The sequence below is a fragment of the Ambystoma mexicanum genome, chromosome 6p, assembly GCF_040938575.1.
Source record: "Ambystoma mexicanum isolate Mex_15411 chromosome 6p, UKY_AmexF1_1, whole genome shotgun sequence".
Classification (NCBI taxonomy): Eukaryota; Metazoa; Chordata; class Amphibia; order Caudata; family Ambystomatidae; genus Ambystoma; species Ambystoma mexicanum.
In genome coordinates, this window is record NC_090935.1 from 322948372 (window position 1) to 322967554 (window position 19183).

General features: G+C 47.9%; 1 protein-coding gene across 3 annotated transcripts in view; it reads right to left on the bottom strand.

Moving 5' to 3' along the window:
• Positions 1-19183, bottom strand: part of ZFR (zinc finger RNA binding protein) — a 1119848-nt gene that overhangs the window by 668377 nt on the left and 432288 nt on the right. For all 3 annotated transcript variants that reach the window (XM_069627081.1, XM_069627082.1, XM_069627083.1), the window contains one exon: positions 7498-7719. In XM_069627081.1, the coding sequence (XP_069483182.1) occupies positions 7498-7719 (222 nt within the window). The remainder of the gene's footprint in view (positions 1-7497; positions 7720-19183) is intronic.

A 19183-nucleotide genomic window follows, 5' to 3' on the forward strand; every position in this document is an offset into this window, starting at 1 on the left:
AAATAAATTGATGCCTGCTTCCGGGGTTGCTGGACCTGGTCTGGTTCCCCGGGGGTAGGCATCATGACAGAAACACTGTTTGGCAGATGTCAGCTGCCGGTCAAGTGCAGCGGTCACGAAGAAGAACGCTTGCAGCAGGAAAGCTTGCCCCCTTGTGACCTGGTCTGTAGAGGCTGTGCAGTGGGAAGCATGCAGGGGGCTGTATCCAGTGGAGGGTGTGCACCAGAGGGCCTCAGGAATAAGAGGAGCTCCAACTATAGGTGGTGTGGGAGAGGGCAGATTAACAGAAGCAGTTTACTGGGTCGCAAGGATCCACAATAGCATAAGCCCTGTGAGCAGTGAGGTGGAATGGAGGCGCAAGTCTTACCCAGTGAGTTCACAAGTTATCAGTGACTCCAGAGTGCTCTGTCCCTGCTCGCGTGTTGAAAGCAGGCATTCGGCGAGTGAGCATTGCTCGTGTATCGGTAAAAGTAGTTCAGAGAATAGTTTTGAATCCTGAACTATTGCAAAGCAGCACTCGCGTGTGAGCGAAAGATTCCAAAATTAATTTTGAATACCGAACTAGGGAAAAGTCAAAACCTATTATATCAAAGCCAAATGCTTGTAACCTGAAAAGTGTGAATTTATGGAGCAGCCAGTAACCCAAGTGGGCGACTTTGTTAAAACGTTCATGTCAACAGGCATTACCCAAGTAATCAAAAAAGTGTGTTTGCTCAAACTCCAGTGGTCCTCGGGGAAATATATAATCATCAACAGGTAAGTGTACCATTGGGAAGTGAAATTAATGTATGGTAAAAAATGTATTTAACAAACAGGTTGTAAATTAAAACTGTCCTGACTCTAAAATGGATCTTCAAGTCCATAGATCCCATCATTCTCACACCCCTGCACTATGGGTATCCTTGTGGTTCAAACAGAAGAAAAAAGGGGGTATGGAGGTTATTTCTGTGAGGCACAGATATCATTTGTTAGTGTGTTCCCTTTAGTTTATTTTATGCAGGAAATACTCGTCAGGGTAGGGATAGTGAGGCATTCATCCACCTTATATTACAATAAAATGGCATTTTTTCAGACAACCTTACAACTTGGTCCACCTCAAATTTCTGATGCCTCACACTGACCTTGCACATGGCAAAAGTAAACCGAAGGGCTCAGAGGCTGTCAAAGCTAACTGCGATATTTAAAATGAGGCTAATGACAATGCATTACTTACCGTAAAAGCATTTCTGATGGTTGTATCTGCTTAGATTCACATGCTGTGCATAGTCCGACATCCAGTGGTCACTGCAGAGTATTGCATTTTGTTTTTCGTAGTCGAAAAGGGTACGTCGACAAGGCGTGTCTGTAACACTATCCCTATAATAACGTGCAGTGTACCCACAATCCCTCACGCGTCGAGGTCCCTCTGATTGTATTTTATCTGCCATGAAGGAGCCTATTAGGCGTGAGTGAGTACAGAAAAGGGAGATTATAGAAGAAAGTCTATGTTCCTTCCATCCGAGCGGGGAGGAAGGGTGGGCGCATGTGAATCTAAGCAGATACAACCATCAGAAATACTTTTACGGTAAGTAATGCAGTGTCTTCTGATGTTTGTTAATCTGCTTAGAATCACATGCTGTGCATAGACTAGCGAGCAGTACCCGGAGTTGGAGGTGGGTTGTGAGAAGGAACAGTAGAGAAAAGATGTCTTAATACTGCTTGTCCCACCTGGGAATCAGATCTAGAGTGGGCATCTAGACAGTGTTTTGTAAAGGTGTGAACAGAACTCCAGGTTGCCGCTTTGCAAATGGACTCAAGAGGGACATTTGCAATGAAAGCTATGGAAGCCCCGTGCCTCGAGTGGAGTGTGCTCTTGGCTTGAAGGGTAGTTCGCTCTTAGCAAGAGTAACAGAGAGTGATGCATTGTACAATCCATCTAGAAATAGTGGATTTCGAAACTGCATCTCCTTCTCTTCCTTCTGCCACAGAGACAAAGAACTGATTAGTCTTTCTCAGTCGTCTAGTTCTTTCCATACAAAACATCACTGCTCTGCAAACATCCAGTATATGTAGGCTCTTCTCACCTACGTTTAAAGGATTTTGAAAGAAGGATGGTAGTTCTATTGACTGGTTGACATGGAATTTAGAGATACATTTTGGTGCAAACCTAGGATGTGTGCGTAGAACCACATTATCCTTGTGAACTGTAACAAAGGGGTCTAGTACAGAGAGCGCTTGTAGTTCACTTACTCTCCTAATGGAGGTGATAGCTACTAGAAAAGCTGTCTTAAGAGAGAGGTCTTTAAGTGTTGCTTTGTGCACAGGTTCAAAGGGAGACCCCATGAGCCTGGTTAGTACTAGATTGAGGTCCCATCTGGGAGCGGGCTTAGCTATGGGAGGGTGGATCCTCTTCACTCCTTCCATGAAGGCTTTAATAACTGGGACTTTCCACCATGACACTTTAAGTTGGGAAGTGGTGTATGCGGAAAGTGCAGCTAAATGGACTTAAGAGTTAAACACCAAGCCTGAGTCTAGTAGGTGAGTCAGGCACAGAACAATTTGTGTGGGAGAGCAGTCAACTGGGTTGATGCTCCTTCCCCTACACCAGATGACAAATCTTTTCCATTTGCTAGAATAACAGTGACGAGTGTTAGGCTTTCTAGCCTCCCTGAGAATGTCCATGCATCTCTGCGGGAGTTGTAAATGTCCAAATTATATGATCTCAGGAGCCAGGCTGCTAGGTTCATGGTCTGAGGGCATGGATGTAGAGTCCTGCCCTTGTCCTGTGACAGCATGTTGTACGGGCAGGGACCTTTCACTGGAGGAGATAGGGACATCTCCAAGTGAGCGAACCAAGGTTGTCTGGCCCACATAGGGGCCACCAGTATCATGGTAACGTGTTCCTGGTGCATCTTGTGCACTATCTTGTTCAGACGGGGGGTTTTTGGGGGTGGGGGGTTTAGCCGGGTTGGGGGTGGAGCGTAAACAAATTTCCCTGACCATGGTATCGATAGACCGTTCCCCCTGGATTGGTTCTGGGGGTACCTGGAGGCGTAATCTTGGCATTGTGAGTTCTCCAGAGTTGCGAACAGATCTATTTCTGGGAATCCCCATTGTGTGAAGACGAAGACGATGACTTCGTGTAACCGCCATTCGTACTCTGGGGCCAGAGGGAAGTCTCTGCTGAGTTCGTCTGCGAGCAGATTGAGTTCCCCTGGTACATGTTGTGACAATAGGAACATGTGTTTGAGAGCCCACTTCCAGATGTTCTGGGACAGCTTGGACAGTATTGGAGAGCGAGTGCCCCCTTGCTTGTTGAGGTAGTACATGGCTGTGGTGCTGTCCGTAAGGACCATCACTGTCTTCCCCTGTAGGTGTGCCTGGAAGGCTTTCAGTGCCTTGAACACAGCTAGTAGCTCCTGTAAGTTTATGTGCTTGGATGCTACACTCAGAGTCCAGACTCCGTGAGCAGTCTGATGGGATAGGTGAGCCCCCCCCATCCTGTGAGGGATGCGTCTGTGGTTAGAGTGGCTTCCACTGCGGGGGTGGCGAATGGTTTCCCTATTACCAGGTTTTCCTTCGACCACCACCGTAGCGAGAGAACCAACGCCTGCAAGACCACCACTAGATCCTCCCATTGTCCGCTGGACTGACACCACTGGCTGTTGAGCCACTCTTGCATTAGGCGCATGCGCAGGCGCACGTTAGGTACCAAATAAATACATGATGCCATCATTCCCAGTCAGCGCATTGCTTTGCTTTGCGTACCGTCACCTCTCGACGGGCCACATATTGAGGGATTTGAAACAGCATGTTTTGGACCCTCTCGTTGGAGGGGAAGACGAGGCCGTCCTTTGTTTGAGTTAGAGCCCCTAGGAATTGTTAGATCTGGCTGGGGTCTAAGCTGGATGACTTCTTGTTGATGGAGAAGCCCCGTTGAAACAAAAAGGTCTGTCTTTTGGGTATTTGAGAAGCATGTTTTGTAAGAATCCCCCGTTATGAGCCAATCGTCGAGGTAAGGGTATACTGGGATGGACAACCTTCGCAGGTGGGCTGCTGCCACTACCTTCGTGAATACTCTTAGCGCTGATGCTATGCCGAAGGGTAGCACTCTGAACTGGTAGTGTTTGCCCTCTATCATGAACCTGAGGTATTTCCTGTGCGCTGGCAACATTAAAATATGAAAGTATGCATCTTTCATGTCCATTGTTGTCATGTAATCTCCCTGTGAAAGCGGGGGGGATTACCTCCTGTAGTGCCACCATACGAAACTTTTGAGGTTTGACAAATTTGTTCGCTGGGCGCAAATCTAGTACAGGGCGCATGGTTAAGTCCTTTTGGGTACAAGGAAGTACACTGAATAAATACCTTCAGTTACCTGGGATAGAGGCATGACCTCTATAGCTCCTTTTTGTAGTAGTTGGTCCACTTCTTGAAGAAGGATGGCGAGGTGTTCTGGCAACGTGTCGTCCCCTTGGGAGTCTGTACGTAGGGGAACTGTTTAATTTTATATACAGTAGCCGCGGGTTATTGTTGATAGTACCCAGCGGTCTGATGTTCTACCCTCCCACGCTGAAAGAAAGGATGTTAACCGGCCCCCGACCGGCGAAGCATGGGAGGGGACCCGAATCTTTGAGTCATTTGGTGTTGGTGACTTGGGAACCTCTAGGGGTGGGACCCCGACCTCTTCCCTTGCCACAACATTGTCCTCTTTGGTTATATTGTCCACTGGTGCCTTGGTTAGAGGACCAGTTACCTGCAGAGTATTGCTGCTGCTGTTGTTGCTGCTGGCGTTGGCCTCGAAAAAAAACGTTTGTTTTTGCCATAACCACGTTTGTTGAGAGGCCTTGAAATTTGATCTAGTGTCTTGATTGTGTTGAATTCCTTCTTTGCGGTCTCTAGTGCCTCATCCACCGCATTACCAAAGAGGTTTGCATCTTCTATAGGTTTGTTATTAAGAGATGCTTGTGTTTCAGGCTTAAAGCCTGAATTACGTAGCCATACATGGCGTTTGAGTAGGATTCCTTGGACTAGGGAACGCCCAGCCGTCTCTGCAGCATCCAGCGTATTTTTAATGATGCTTTGGTTGACTAAGGTCCCTTCAGTCACCGTGGCTAGAAGGCGAGTACGTAGAGGTTCCGGTACCTCCTCAATGTCCTTACATAGTTTGCTCCATTGTGCATCTGCGTAACTTGCCAGCAAAGAGTTGTTGTTGGCAATTCTTACGGTAAAGGCAGCTGAGGCTGTAATCCTCTTCACTAGGGCATACAATTTTTTACCCTCCTTATCTGGTGGTGCCTCGCTAGTTGACAGCGGGACCCCTGCTCTCCCTGTTATTTGTCACCACTAAGGAGTCTGGTACAGAGTGGCCCCTGATGTATAAAGGGTCCGATGGAGAAGGACTACATTTTTCTATCCTCGGGTTCACCCCCTCTGATCAACGCGGGAGTGGATAGTGAAGGAATAATTTGTCTCTTTACTGAGGCGAGGAGGGGAATGGTTTGGCTGACAGGGGGTGTCTCCTTAATGATCTTTTCTACAAAGTCAATGTCAGGAGAAGTTTCCCCCGGTCTCGATCTCGAAATGCGCTGCTGCCTTGCGTAGGAGTGCATTAAAAGGTAGGTTGATTGTCTATAGGAGATGAATTCCTAATAGGCGAGTCTTTGGGTGGGGACAGGTTTATGGCTTCAGGGTCTGAAAACGCGGATGGGGACTGCCAGGGCTGTGAAGCACCACCTTCTGGGTCTTCACCAAAGCCCCCATCACCCATATCCGGGTTGTCTTCAAAACCTTCCTCCTCTAGGTTTTGTTCCCCTTCATTGCCTAAGAATTCGTCATCCTTCTGAAAGTGGGGGTCCTCTCCAGTGAGGTCATGTAAATCTACATCCTCTTGTGGGGGGATCAAACAGGCTGGGGTACTTAGACCTGGGATCCTCCTGAGGTCCCTCTCTTGATCTCTTGGGTGTTGGAAGGTTCTGAGTCTCCATAAACCTCTCCATTTTGTCCATACAGAACTGGAGTCTAAGGTTTCTTGAGGTACCCCGGAGTGGTTAGGGGGAAAAAAGGGAGGGCCTTCCGTTAGAAAACGCTTCGACCTATCCCATAACGTCGAAGAGAGGTTCCCCCTCGCCTTCTGAAAAGCCTTCTGGTAGGCTAGGAGTCCCTCTCGACAGGGCGGGCGGTCCCTGCCTTCCTTCTGACCTTTTCAGCGTTTCCCAGCCTTATGAGCGGTAACCGACGTCTCTTTCGCCATCCGTCTCTGGCCATCGGTGGAAATAATCCGCGCCAGGCTCTCAACAACTAAACCGTCTGTCGAGGGTACCTCCGGCGTCGCTGTTACAGGTGTCACTTGCTCGACGCCGACAGGCGCTCTCTGCCGGTGCGCGTCTGGCGGTTTAGTAATAGTGCCTTTATCTGGGGGTAGCCCAGTCGCTAGTCACGGTTGCGATGGGGGCTTCAGACTCTTATGGTCTGACGAGGCCGCCAGTAGGACCTGCGTCTCCGTTGGCGCTAATGCCCTCTTCGTCTTCGACGAGGAAGAGCTGTGGGCTGTGTGTTTATGGGAGTGTTTTCTGTGTGCATCCTTGTCGCCTGGGTGTTCATCCCCATAAGCAGGGCGTGAGCCGAGCTTGCCGGTGACGCACTACAAGGACCGTAAATGCTCCTTCGGCAAGTCTACGACTTCCGAAACGGACGTCGGATTGTCACATTCCTCATCACTTTCGGCGGCGGGTGATGAATCAGACCTAGACATGGCGTAGGCTGCCCACCTCTTGACCCTACGGTCTTTCAAAGTCTTTGGCTTAAGGAACTGACAGGCCGCACCATTTATGCTGGTCTTTCCAGGTAAATTTGCCTTTGCAACACGGGCAAAACCTAAAGGGTGTCCTCTCCATAGCTGAGGAACAGATTGCATGTAACAACAACCCCGAAGTAAAGAGGGGAAAGGGAAAGGCATTCTCAAAGAGAAACAATAAAAATGTCCCACGACCCCACTCTCCCTACTGCATTTGGCCGTCGAGGCCAGGCCACGTGTTCGGCGAACGCCGGACAACCTCCTCCGTCGAAGGCACCGCCGTCTGAGATCTTGATCAGCGGTGAACAGCTTTGCAGTTACAACGAAGGAGGGATGTAAGTAATAATATAAGTTAAGGGCGATCAAAGGTCGAATGAAGTTTTTTGCAATGTCTCTCGAGGAGCTCAGCGTATAGGCGACCAATATCTGGGCGGAAGAAAACAATCTGAGGGACCTCGACGCGTGAGGGATTGTGGGTACACTGCACGTCACTATAGGGATAGTGTTACAGACATGCCTCGTCGACGTCCCCTTTTCGACTACGAAAAACAAAATGCAATACTCCGCAGTGACCACTGGATGTCGGACTATGCACAGCATGTGATTCTAAGCAGATTAACAAACATCAGTAAGTTTGTTCTAGAAAAGATAAATGACAATGTGACCAGTATGTTCAATGCAAACAGTTTTCTAAAAACAGAACAATAATGACCACCACATACCTGAATAAGTAACAGCTGTTGTACCATATGTAGCACCCTGTGTATAAGATGGGACCACGGTAGCACCTGCAGCTACAGGTTGCACAGTGGATGACACTGGATATATAGAAAATGTGGTTGTAGCAGGGTTCGGAGTAGCTGGTTTTATAGCAGTAACTTGCCGAGTTTGCTGGGCTTGAGTATACTGGGCTGCACCCTGACTGTATGCTGCTTTGGGAGCGACTGAAGGGTGAAAAAGTAGTTAAAATTAATACTACAGTACAAGTACCTCATGACAAATATGAATAAAATAAGGAATATATGTCAGTTTGCAAAGAAAACATTTTACAGCATAACTAATCTCGGCACATTTTCACTTTTAAACTAATGGACTGGAAAGGATGCAATCATTTGAAGCAACGCCACAGAACACCCTGCAATTGTAAAATCCAAAGTGTCACACCGTTAGGACTGATTTTCTATACTCTGGGCTGGTGGACAGATGCACAGAAGGCCAAACTAGTTTAGTGACCGGGACAACTCTGGGAGCTGTAGCCAAACCTGTTAAAAAGGTAGGAGGACATGTTGTCTACGCTAAGTCTCAAGAGGTGGGGAGCTTGTAAGGAGTCCTCAATGAGTACACAGTGAAAAGTAAGGGAACACAATTTTTCATAGTGTTGTATGGCCATAAATAAATAATTATTTTTATAACTTTACTACTAGCATGTAATATCACAACACTAAATAAAGAGATATATATACAATCTTTGGAGTAGGGCCGTTAGGCAAGAATTTATGTAGCAACCCTGTTGGAGACCACACAACCCTTGTGCTCTTGTTATTAGGTAACCCACCTATTCGTAAAGGCCTGTAATACACAAGTTGGTAGTGTGACTGAGCAGCCAGGCTCATCTCAAGTGGGGTAAATGTGAGCTGTAGAGCGGTTAGGGAGAATTCTCATAAGTGTGCTAATTCCCTTCACCTTACAGACCCCCAGCAACTTTGCTGGATTTTGAGGACTTGATTTTTTTTTACCTGGAAAGGGTGAGCCTTTTTTCCCTCATGTATTGTGATGCATGTTTTACTCGTGTTCTTTGATTATGGAGTTTTAAGATAACTCCATAGGCATCTTTTCATGTGCTACACAGCACCCTAAGTTCAGTAACACAGGGATGTCTTTTTAGACTTCCCAAAGGTTTAAATACCTTCTCTGGGATAAACTGTTTCCTAGAGAATGTAAGGTTAAATGGACTTTACTAGTCTTTTTAAATTCCTAGACCCAGCACACAATATCTTACAATAGAGTGCTAGAGGGGTTACCTAGTATCCCCTGTGTCAAGAAACTCATGTAGCAGTTAAATGCTACCCTTTTCCATCGAAATGGCTGGTGGCAGTGGTTTTAGAACATACTACCATGATTTTTCCCGATCGTGAACACCTGTAGCTAAATATCGCGGAAGCCATGTTTTTCAAGATGCCGCCTTAAGCCCCTTTGTTTAAACAGGTCCCCGGTCGTCTTCTTTTTTTCGCCATTTCTTTTTCTAGTGTGTCTCTGCGCGCCAAACGAGGTTTGGTCCCTTTGTTTCCATGCCTTTGGCGGGCTTCAGGACTGAAGACCACCTCTGGTGTGCGAGTGTCTTGGGTGGGCAGGAAGTGAAGGAGATGCCAGAAACTCCCTGTGCATAGTCTCCTAGGAGACCCATATGTACTCTGTAGTGATTGGCCGGCTGACTGTCCGCAAAGGACAGCCACCCTGCTGGGTGAGTGGCAGCTAGGCTGGAATGAATGGGAGAAAACTGTTTAAAGGTGAGTCTCCTGAACTGGAAAGCAGAGTCGACCACTGGAACGAAAGAACCGAAGACGAGCTGGAAGAAGACGGCTGCTGCAACTTCTGGACCATTGGTTTGCCTGGTGAAGCCCTGCTGCAGGTCTAAATTGCCTAGGTCATCTCGAGAGAGAAGCCCCTTCAAGGACAACTTCTTCCTTTGAGTTGGTGGGACCAATCAACTTGTAAGCTAACTGGATACCATTCTCGAATCTGGTTAGGATTAATCAGGGGGACGGACACCAGCTTGTGTGCTTGATGAACAGCTACTCAAACTGAAGTGACTCCATTTTGTCTGCGTTTTACAACGATCCCGTGCAGTGCAGGAGTCCCGGAATCCTCCCTCTTGTCCCCACGACTGAGGCTCAGGAACAGGGAGATCTGCAGGAACCAACATCTTCAGCTGCATCTTTTGCTTCATACTAAAGGTACCGTGCCAACCCGATTGAGAGAACGCTTCTCTCACAGTGAAAGTTTGTGTAAGTTTCCCAACTTGCAGGGCCAATCAGCTTGTGACCCAGCATAGGATTCTTTTTCGTATAAACTACTTTTGAGAATGTTAGCAAAGACTTTACCGTTTACTTCAAGAACTGCTCTTTCCTATCCAAGACACTAGTCCATTGACTTTGGCCTATGCCTAATGAACTGAATCGAATCCGCTAGTGAACTATAACTATTTGCACTGCCTAAGAAAGTATTTGTGATCTATTCTGCTAATTTGTGCCTTTTTGCTCCCATTGAAAGTACTGAAATGCCATTTTGCTCCTATTTCAGGGGAGCCTAATTTGTTCAGAAACTTATTGGTTTGCTATTGAAGTGCGTTTGTGTATAATATTAAAGTTGCCTCCTTCTAGTGAATGTTTTCTAAATGATGGTGTAATAAATTAACAAGCGTTTTACCAAGAATGAGTATAGGTTTCTACTTGAAGCACTGTGATTGTAAGACCTCTATGTAACCTCTTGTACTGCTCACATTCCCTCTTGAGAGGAGCCTGGCTGCTCAGCTCGCTACCACAAACTGTATAGTACAGACATACCAAAGGATGGTTTTTGCTTACACTTGTAATCCTAATTTTATGTGGTGTTCCCAGAGGGTACTGCATGCAATTCTGGCTAACAAGAGTTGTAGCAATGAAATCCACAAATGCAAATAGCCAAGTAAGACTTAGACTTAAGGTTTTAAGTTAAAATATTAATTTATTTAACTGTCGTTTTTAAATAAGCATTCTTTAAAAAGGGCAATGTATGCGACAATCAAATATACTTTATACTTTCACAGAATCCACACAAAGCTAGTAGAAACTCTTTAGAGATGCTTCGTACACACTTACACCGAGGTGACTTCACTAAGACAGTAAGACATGCATGTCTGATGATTGTATCGGCTTAGATTCACATGCTGTGCATATGGTCCGACATCCAGTGGTAACCGCGGAGTATTGCATCTTGTCTTTCGGGGGACCGAAAGGGGACGTCGGCATAGGCGTGTCTGAAACACTATCCCTATCGTGACGTGTGTAGTGCCCAGAATCCCTCACGCGCCGAGGTCCCTCCGATTGTATTTTTTCTGCCATGAGGGAGCCCAAGACTATAGTGAGTGAGTACATGAAGAGAGAAAGTAGTAAGAAGTCTATGTTCCTTCCACCCCGGGCGGGGAGGCAGGGAGGGCGCATGTGAATCTAAGCAGATACAATCATCAGAAATGCTTTTACGGTAAGTAATGCATGTCTTCTGATGCTTGTTAATCTGCTTAGAATAACATGCTGTGCATAGACTAGCGAGCAGTACCCGGAGTTGGAGGTGGGTTGTGAGAAGGAAAAGTAGAAAAAAGATGTCTTCGTACTGCTTGTCCCACCTGAGAATCAGACCTAGAATGAGTGTCTAGGCAATAGTGTTTTGTAAAGTTGTGTACAGAACTCCTGGTTGCCGCTTTGCAAATGGACTCTAGGGGAACATTTGCAATGAATGCTACGGATGCCCCAGTGCCTCGAGTAGAATGTGCTCTAGGCTTGAAGGGCAGTTCTCTCTTTGCAAGAGTGTAAAAGTGTGATGCATTTGACAATCCACCTTGATATTGCTGATTTAGAGACAGGGTCCCCTTCTCTACCAGCTGCCACTGAAACAAAGAATTGTTTAGTTTTCCTCAGTGGTTTAGTTCTATCCATGTAGAACATGACTGCCCTGCGCACATCTAGTGTGAGAAGGCTTCTTTCGGCCATGTTAGTAGGTCTCTGGAAGAACGTGGGTAGTTCGATTGACTGGTTCACATGGAACTTCGAAATACATTTCGGCGCAAATCTGGGATGAGTGCGCAGAACTACTTTATCTTTGTGGACTGTAACAAAGGGGTCCAAGACCGAGAGGGCCTGTAGTTCGCTGCCTCTTCTGATAGAAGGGGTAGCTACTAGAAAGGCTGTCTTGTAAGTCAGGTCTTTCAGACTAGCTTTATGCATAGGCTCAAAAGGGTGTCCCATGAGCCTAGTTAAAACCACATTTAAATCCCACCCAGGGGCTGGGTGAGTGATGGGGGGATAAATTATTTTAACCCCTTCCATAAAGGCTTTAATCACAGGTATTTTCCACCACGACACCTTCTGCTGTGACGTGGTGTAGGCTGACAACGTTGCTAGGTGAACCTTTAAGGAATTGAAGACTAACCAAGAGTCCAACAGATGGGTTAGATATAACACAATGTGTGAAGGCGAACAATCGGTGGGATTGACGCCTTTGGAACTGCACCAAATGACAAAAAGTTTCCATTTGCTGGCATAGCAATAACACGTGTTAGGCTTTCTTGCCTCCCTCAGTATGTCCATGCATCTTTGAGGGAGTTGCAGATGTCCAAACTCTGACTTCAGGAGCCAGGCTGCTAAATTCAGAGTTTGTGGGCATGTGTGCAGAGTCTCCCCCCTGTCCTGAGACAACATGTTGTACGGGCAGGGCAGCTTGACTGGTGGGGAGAGGGACATTTCCATCAGGTGCGCGAACCAGGGTTGGCGGGCCCACATGGGAGCCACCAGAATCATGGTGACTGGTTCCTGGTGCATCTTGTGCACTATCTTGTTCAGAAGGGGAGTCGGCGGAAAAGCGTACACAAATTTCCCCGAGCAAGTTATCCAGAGACCGTTCCCCTTGGATCGGTTCTGAGGGTACCTGGAGGTGTAATCTGGGCATTGGGCGTTCTCCTGAGTAGCAAACAAGTCGATCTCTGGAAGCCCCCATTCTGCAAAGACGTTGGATACAATGTCTTCGTGCAGATGCCATTCGTATTCTTCTGGCAGAGGAAAATCTCTGCGGAGTATGTCTGCCAGAAGATTGCGTTCCCCTGGAACATGTTGGGATATCAGGAACATCTTGTGTTTGAGAGCCCATATCCAGATGTTTTGGGACAGCTTGGATAGCCCTGGAGAGTGAGTGCCCCCCTGCTTGTTCAGATAATACATTGTTGTTGTGCTGTCGGTTAGGACCAGCACTGTCTTCCCTTGCAGTTGCTCCTGAAAGGCCTTCAATGCTTTGAACACTGCTAGTAGCTCCAGAAGGTTTATATGGTTGGACGCTACCTGAGGGGAACACTCCGTGCGCTGTCTGTTGAAGCAGGTGAGCCCCCCCCCCCACCCTGTGAGAGATGCGTCTGTCGTGAGAGTGGCTTCCACTGCAGGGGTGGTGAAGGTTTTCCCCTTCAAGAGGTTCTCGCTCGACCACCACTGCAGAGCGAGAACGAGGGCTGGCGAGACAACTAACAGATCTTCCCATTGTCCGCTGGCCTGACACCACTGGCTGTTGAGCCACTCCTGCATGGGACGCATGCGCAGCCGCGCGTAGGGGACTAAGTATATGCATGACGCCATCATCCCTAGCAAACGCATAGCTTTGCATACCGTCACCTTCCGACTGGCTACATACTGAGGAACTTGAGAGAGCATGTTCTGAACCGTCTCGCTGGAAGGGAAGACTAGACCGTCTTCCGTGCGAATTAGAGGCCCCAGGAACTGTTTTACTTGGCTGGGGACTAAGCTGGATTTCTTTTCGTTGATAGAAAATCCCAGGCTGAACAGTAGGTCTACTGTCTTTTGGGTGTTCTAAACACAAACGTCAAACGAGCCCCCCGTGATGAACCAATCGTCGAGGTAAGGGTAAACTGGAACTGAAAGTCTGCGCAGGTGTGCTGCTGCCACTGCCAGGACCTTGGTAAACACCCGTGGCGCCAAGGCTATGCCGAAGGGGAGTACCTTGAACTGGTAGTGTGTCCTGAATCACGAACATTAGGAATGTTCTGTGCGCTGGCAGCATTGAAATATGAAGTATGCATCTTTCATATCCAATGTTGTCATGAAGTCCCCTTGTTTTAGCAATGGGATCACCTCTTGAAGTGTTACCATGCGAAACATCTGGGGCTTTATGAACTTGTTCGCTGGGCGCAGGTCTAGAACAGGACGCATTGTGAGATCCTTTTTGGGTAAAAGGAAGTATATTGAATAAATGCCCTTGTTTACCAGAAGAATCGGGACGGCTTCTATGGCGTCCTTTTCCATCAGCGCCTCCACCTCTTGGACCAGGACCTGCAGATGTTCCGGTGAAAGGCGTTGATGTTTCGGCGGTCTGAACTGTGGGGGTCGGGCGAATTCCTCGCAATAACTGTGGGCAACCGTCTTTAATACCCACTGGTCTGAAGTTATCCCCTCACATGCCTTGAAGAAAGATGTTAATCGCCCCCCGACCGGGAAGACATGGGAGGGGACCTGAACTTGGTGGTCATTTCTGACCCGAGGTTGACGCACCTCTGGAATTGGAGCCTCTGCCTCTATTCTTTCTGCGCTTCTGACCCCTCTGGCGGTAGTAAGTGGGGCTTGCAGCCGGTTGACTTGCGTTGAAGTTGCCCGTGCCGAAATTATTTTGAGCGACACGGCCTTGTCCTCGAAAGGACCGCTGAGAATTGCTGCCCCTCTGTGAAGAGGGTTTTTGGGAAATTTGGTGCAGCGACTTAATAGTCTCATGCTCCTTCTTGGCGGTCTCCAACGCATCGTCTACCGCCTTCCCGAAGAGGTTGGCCTCTTCTATGGGTTTATTGATGATGGATGCCTGGATCTCAGGCCTGAAACCCGACGTGCGCAGCCACGCGTGTCTCTTTAGGAGCCACGCGTGTCTCTTTAGGAGAGTACCCTGTGCAAGAGACCTGACTGCTGTCTCTGCGGAGTCCAGGGTATTCTTTACAACATTTTGATTGGCAAGTTTACCCTCCGAAATAATGGCGAGAAGCTTGGCTCTGGTTGGTTCTGGAACCTCCTGGAGGCCTTCCTGGAGTAGGTTCAATTGTGCGTAGCTTGCCAGTAACGTTGTGTTATTGGCAATCCGGACGGTATAAGCAGCCGCCGACGTGACCCTTTTGCCTAAGGCGTGCAACCTTTTGGACTCCTTGTCCGGGGGTGACTCTCCCGTGGCAAGGGGAAACCCTGCTCTCTTGCGAGTGTTGGTCACCACCAGCGAGTCTGGGATTGCGTGCCCTTTGATGTAAAGCGGGTTGGTGGGGGAGGGCCGGAAGAGTTTTTCGACCCTTGGGTTCACAGCCCTCGTCTGAGCGGGTGTGAGTAAAGAAGGGGCTAGCCGTCTCTATACAGAGCTTAAGAGAGGGATAGACTGGCTAGCCGGAGGCTTGTCATTAATAATGTTTTCCGCTAAATCCTGTTCAGGCAATGCCTCTATCGTGGCAATTTTAAAGAATTACGCTGCTTTTTTCAACGTGTTGTTGAAAGCCATTTGATCATCCACCGGGGGAGCCTGCCTAACCAGTGTGGATGGGGGAGAGTCGAGGCAAACAATATCAGAATTGTGATCGTCCTGTTGGGTGTCCTCCCAGTTGTCCGTTGCGTCTTGATCTTCCCCATAATTGTCCAGAAAAGAAGTCTCCTCTTCTTCTGTACAGATGTCTCTATACATGTCCTTCTGGACATCTTCTTGATAATCAACATAGTGTTGAACATCTGGGTGTTGGGCAACTTGTGTATGAGGGTTAGGGTCTACCTGAGCTTTTTTCGGTGGAGGTTGATCAGAAGCACCGAAAACCTACTGCACCCGATACCCCTCAAATTGCTCCGTGGTCCACTTGGATGACCCAAATGGACCCAGCTGAGCAGGAACCGGGTCCTCCGCCCTAAGGCGTTCAGAGGATCTCCTCAGGGTGCTTGACAGGGGTACCTAGCTCTCTTCTTAAGAGTCCTCAGGGTCGTCTTCCAAAACCGTGGAAAACCTTTCGGCGGATTGGCCCATAACTGTGGGCGAAACCGGTACTAGGCCCACCGCCGTAGCAATCCTGTTGATGCTCTTACTGATAGTTACTGAATCTTCGGGGGACAACGCCTCCGATGATGGCTTCCCGGGTAGAGGCCTAGTTAGAGGCATACTCATAATTTTCGGGCCTGCACGGGCCTTTGAAACCTTGAAAGTCGTCGAAGTTTCTTGTTCAGAAACTTCGGCGTGTGTTGTTGGGGAGTAGCGCCTTTGTTAAGTTTATTAAGCCCAGTCATGCGCTGCGGCGGAGAAGGCTTCGGATCAGATCGATCCGATGGCGCTTGCGCCTTATTCAACGTCATCGAGGAGGGCGCTTGGGTTGTGTGTTTTGTGTGGTGCGATTGTACGCCCCTGTCACCGGGTGTGATCCCTGTAGCAAGACAGGAGTCGAGCCTGGAAGGGTCGGGGACGGGCGTGGCGGCTCTAGAATCGTCCGCCTCAAGGTCTACAACGTCCGCTTTGGATGTTTGGTCATCTGATGTACCCCCGTCACTCTGCTGTTGTCGCGGCAGGGGAGGGAGGCTCCACGCGTGACATACCGTATACGGCCCACCGCTTTAACCGGCGCTCCTTAAGGGATTGGGTTTAGGAGTTTATACGCCGAACACCGCTTTAGTGCTCTAGGGGGAGACGAGCGTACACGAAGTGTGCTCGTCTTTCCACGGATATCTGACCCTTCACAGAGGGCAGAATCTAAATGGAGCCCTTTCCATAGCAGAAGGGACCAGACCAAAAAGACATCATAGCAGTATGGCAAACCCCAAGCCCACTCTCCCTACTGTGTAGGCCGGCCTGGAAGTCCGAACGCCAGATCTTAGGTGCCGGAACCCACAGCCGTAGACGGTTCCCCCATAGTCTTCGTCGAAGATGTTCTTGATAGACAAAGTGACTTAACAGGGATTAAACCGACAATTCGGTAAGATAAACAATGTCTCATGAAGAGCTCCGCTATAGGGCTACCAGTTATCTGGGCGGAAAAAAACAATCTGAGGGACATCGGCGCGTGAGGGATTTTGGGTACTACACATGTCACAATAGGGATAGTGTTTCAGACACGCCTATGCCGACGTCCCCTTCCGGTCCACCGAAAGACCAGATGCAATACTCCGCGGTTACCACTGGATGTCGGACGATATGCACAGCATGTGATTCCAAGCAGATTAACAAGCATCAGAAATGTATTTATAATGTTCTGTTATGTTATTTGGCATTTATATAGCGCTCTATACATCATTGGTATGACCGCAAAGCGCTGGTAGGTTTAACGCCCTTGGGGACCGTAGTCCAGGTCCGTTGAGTGTAGGGTGTTAAACAGTGCTTGGGTTCACCAGTTGTGTGCAGCTGAAGTAATTGCCTGATAGTAGCTGCATCCTAGCATTAGGTGTGGTGATCTTGATATCGGTTGAATGTGTGCAGTCTGGCAAGTGGACACCGAGACTGGGTTCTGGCTGTGTTAGGCCTGTGGGATGCTTATGTGTGCAGCTAGGCCAGTTTGTCGTGGGATATAGCTGCATTTTATAAGAATGATTAGGTGTTCATGGGTAGTGTTCGTACTTGAGCAGCCAGGCCGAATTGATCGAGGGGTGTAGCTGCAGTCTAATTTTGTGATGGTGTAGAGTAGAGAGTAAGTATAGTGATCTGGGAGGAGAGTTTGCATAGAGTTATGATCCAAGGAGATCTTATTCTGCATATCAGGCATGCAGTTGCTTAATAGTGCATTAATAAGCGTATTCAGCGTTGACATTGTGCATGATCACATTGAGCATTAGTCATCGGGTTTCTAGGGTTCAGTCGCTTCAGAATGTCATGGTTGATATTACATAAAGAGCCACGTTGTTAGAGCTTTGCGGAACGTCTCAGTCTTGGGTGTGTCGAATATGAGTGGGAAGCAAGTTCCACAGAGTTGGAGTCAGGGTTGAGAAAGGGGATCCTCCGATCCTGACAGAGGTTCGAATCACTAGAAGGAGGGCAGTGCTTGATCTTAGGTTGCGGGATGGGAGGTATGGTTTTATCTTTTCTTGTAGGTATAGTGGGCCGGTATTGGTTTAAATAGGCATTCTTTAAAAAGCTGCATCTACTAGTAACATTCAAAGTTTGGATTCATTTTTTAAAAGACAATACAAGTTGGTCATTACTGTTCTTATGCCAACACATGTTCCAGCACACAGAGTGACTTCAGTAAAGGTCAGTATTGCACTTATTTTCAGTTACCAATTCATTCAGTTATTGAGTTGTTTAAAGAAGGAAAGGTTAGAATAAGGCTGAGAACATATTTTCAAAAGTTTGTAAAATTACATTATCCTAAAGTGAGGCAGGTAAACTTTTATCCTAGCAATAATAGTGTTAACAATTATAACCTATGAGGGAAAATACTGCCAAAGCCAGTAGTTTCAGATAAGTGCCTTTGGGGAGCTAGGATAGCCAATGTCAATGGACAAAGTCGATAGTTCTGATAAATTCTTGACCAAGTTCGTAAGTTCAGAAGAAATCACTGTAATTCAAGTGAGCAACTTTGTAGAAAGCACAAGTTGTTAGACCAGTGCAGGTGAGTTGAGATCAACTACAAAATGTACTTCGCAAGATAGGAAGCACAACTTCTGGCTAAAAAGTGAACACCCTAAGCCCCACAGTACCAGTGATTCGAAGAAACATTTTCCAGCTGGATTCCTCCATGCAACAACTTGGCAGACCCTTGTTCCTGGACCTTGATCAGTGACGAAAGGAAGAACGTCTGGCGGCAGTATTCGGGAGAGGGACTCCTCGGCAATGGATTTCCTTTGTTTCAGCGGCACTTAGTGTTGCTCCCTCAGTCCTGCACTCTGAAGAGGGGATTCTGGATCAAGATTTCCGTAATTTACAGGGTCCTATGGATGCCCATGAAGATTTGGACGGATTCGGACTACGCAAGATGATGCTCTTCACTGGTCACAGGAACCCTGGCATTGGCGTTCTGCAGCTCTGCTGTGGCACAGCAAGTCTGGGGATGCGCCAAATTATAGCTTGTCTTGAGGCTAGTTGTTCCCATCAGTCCAAGGGAGGAAGTCGTCCCATATGGGTCTTTCCAGTAGATATCAAAATGGGTCGGCACAGTAGCTGCGCGGCTTCACTGTGCACTTAGCGATCCAGGAGGGTGCTGCTGGCGTCTCGTCACGTCTTCTTTGGATGTTCCTCTCCAGTGGTCGACTCTGCTCTAGTCCCAAAAACCTCACTTTTTTAATGCAATTTCCCATTCATTCACAATCTAGGCTGTCAATCACACAGCAGGGTTTCTGTCCTTCCAGGACAGCCGGCCAATTAGGACTGGGTTCATTCAGGCACACCTAGAGACAAAGGACCAGGAAGTTTTGGGACCCTCCCTCACTTCCTGCCTGTCCAGACACACTGGACCCAGGCCGGGCTTCAGGGCAAAACTAAGAGTAAAAACCCAGAAGAAACTAAAACAGAAAATGGCGAAAAAAGAAGGCAGGGGCCATCTGGCAAAACCGACACCCATGGGTGCTGCAGCTGAGGCTTCAGCCGCGGTAAAAATAATGCACGCTGGTAGTAATATTAAACCACTGCCACTAGCCATTTAAAGTAAGTTAGTGTAACAAATAA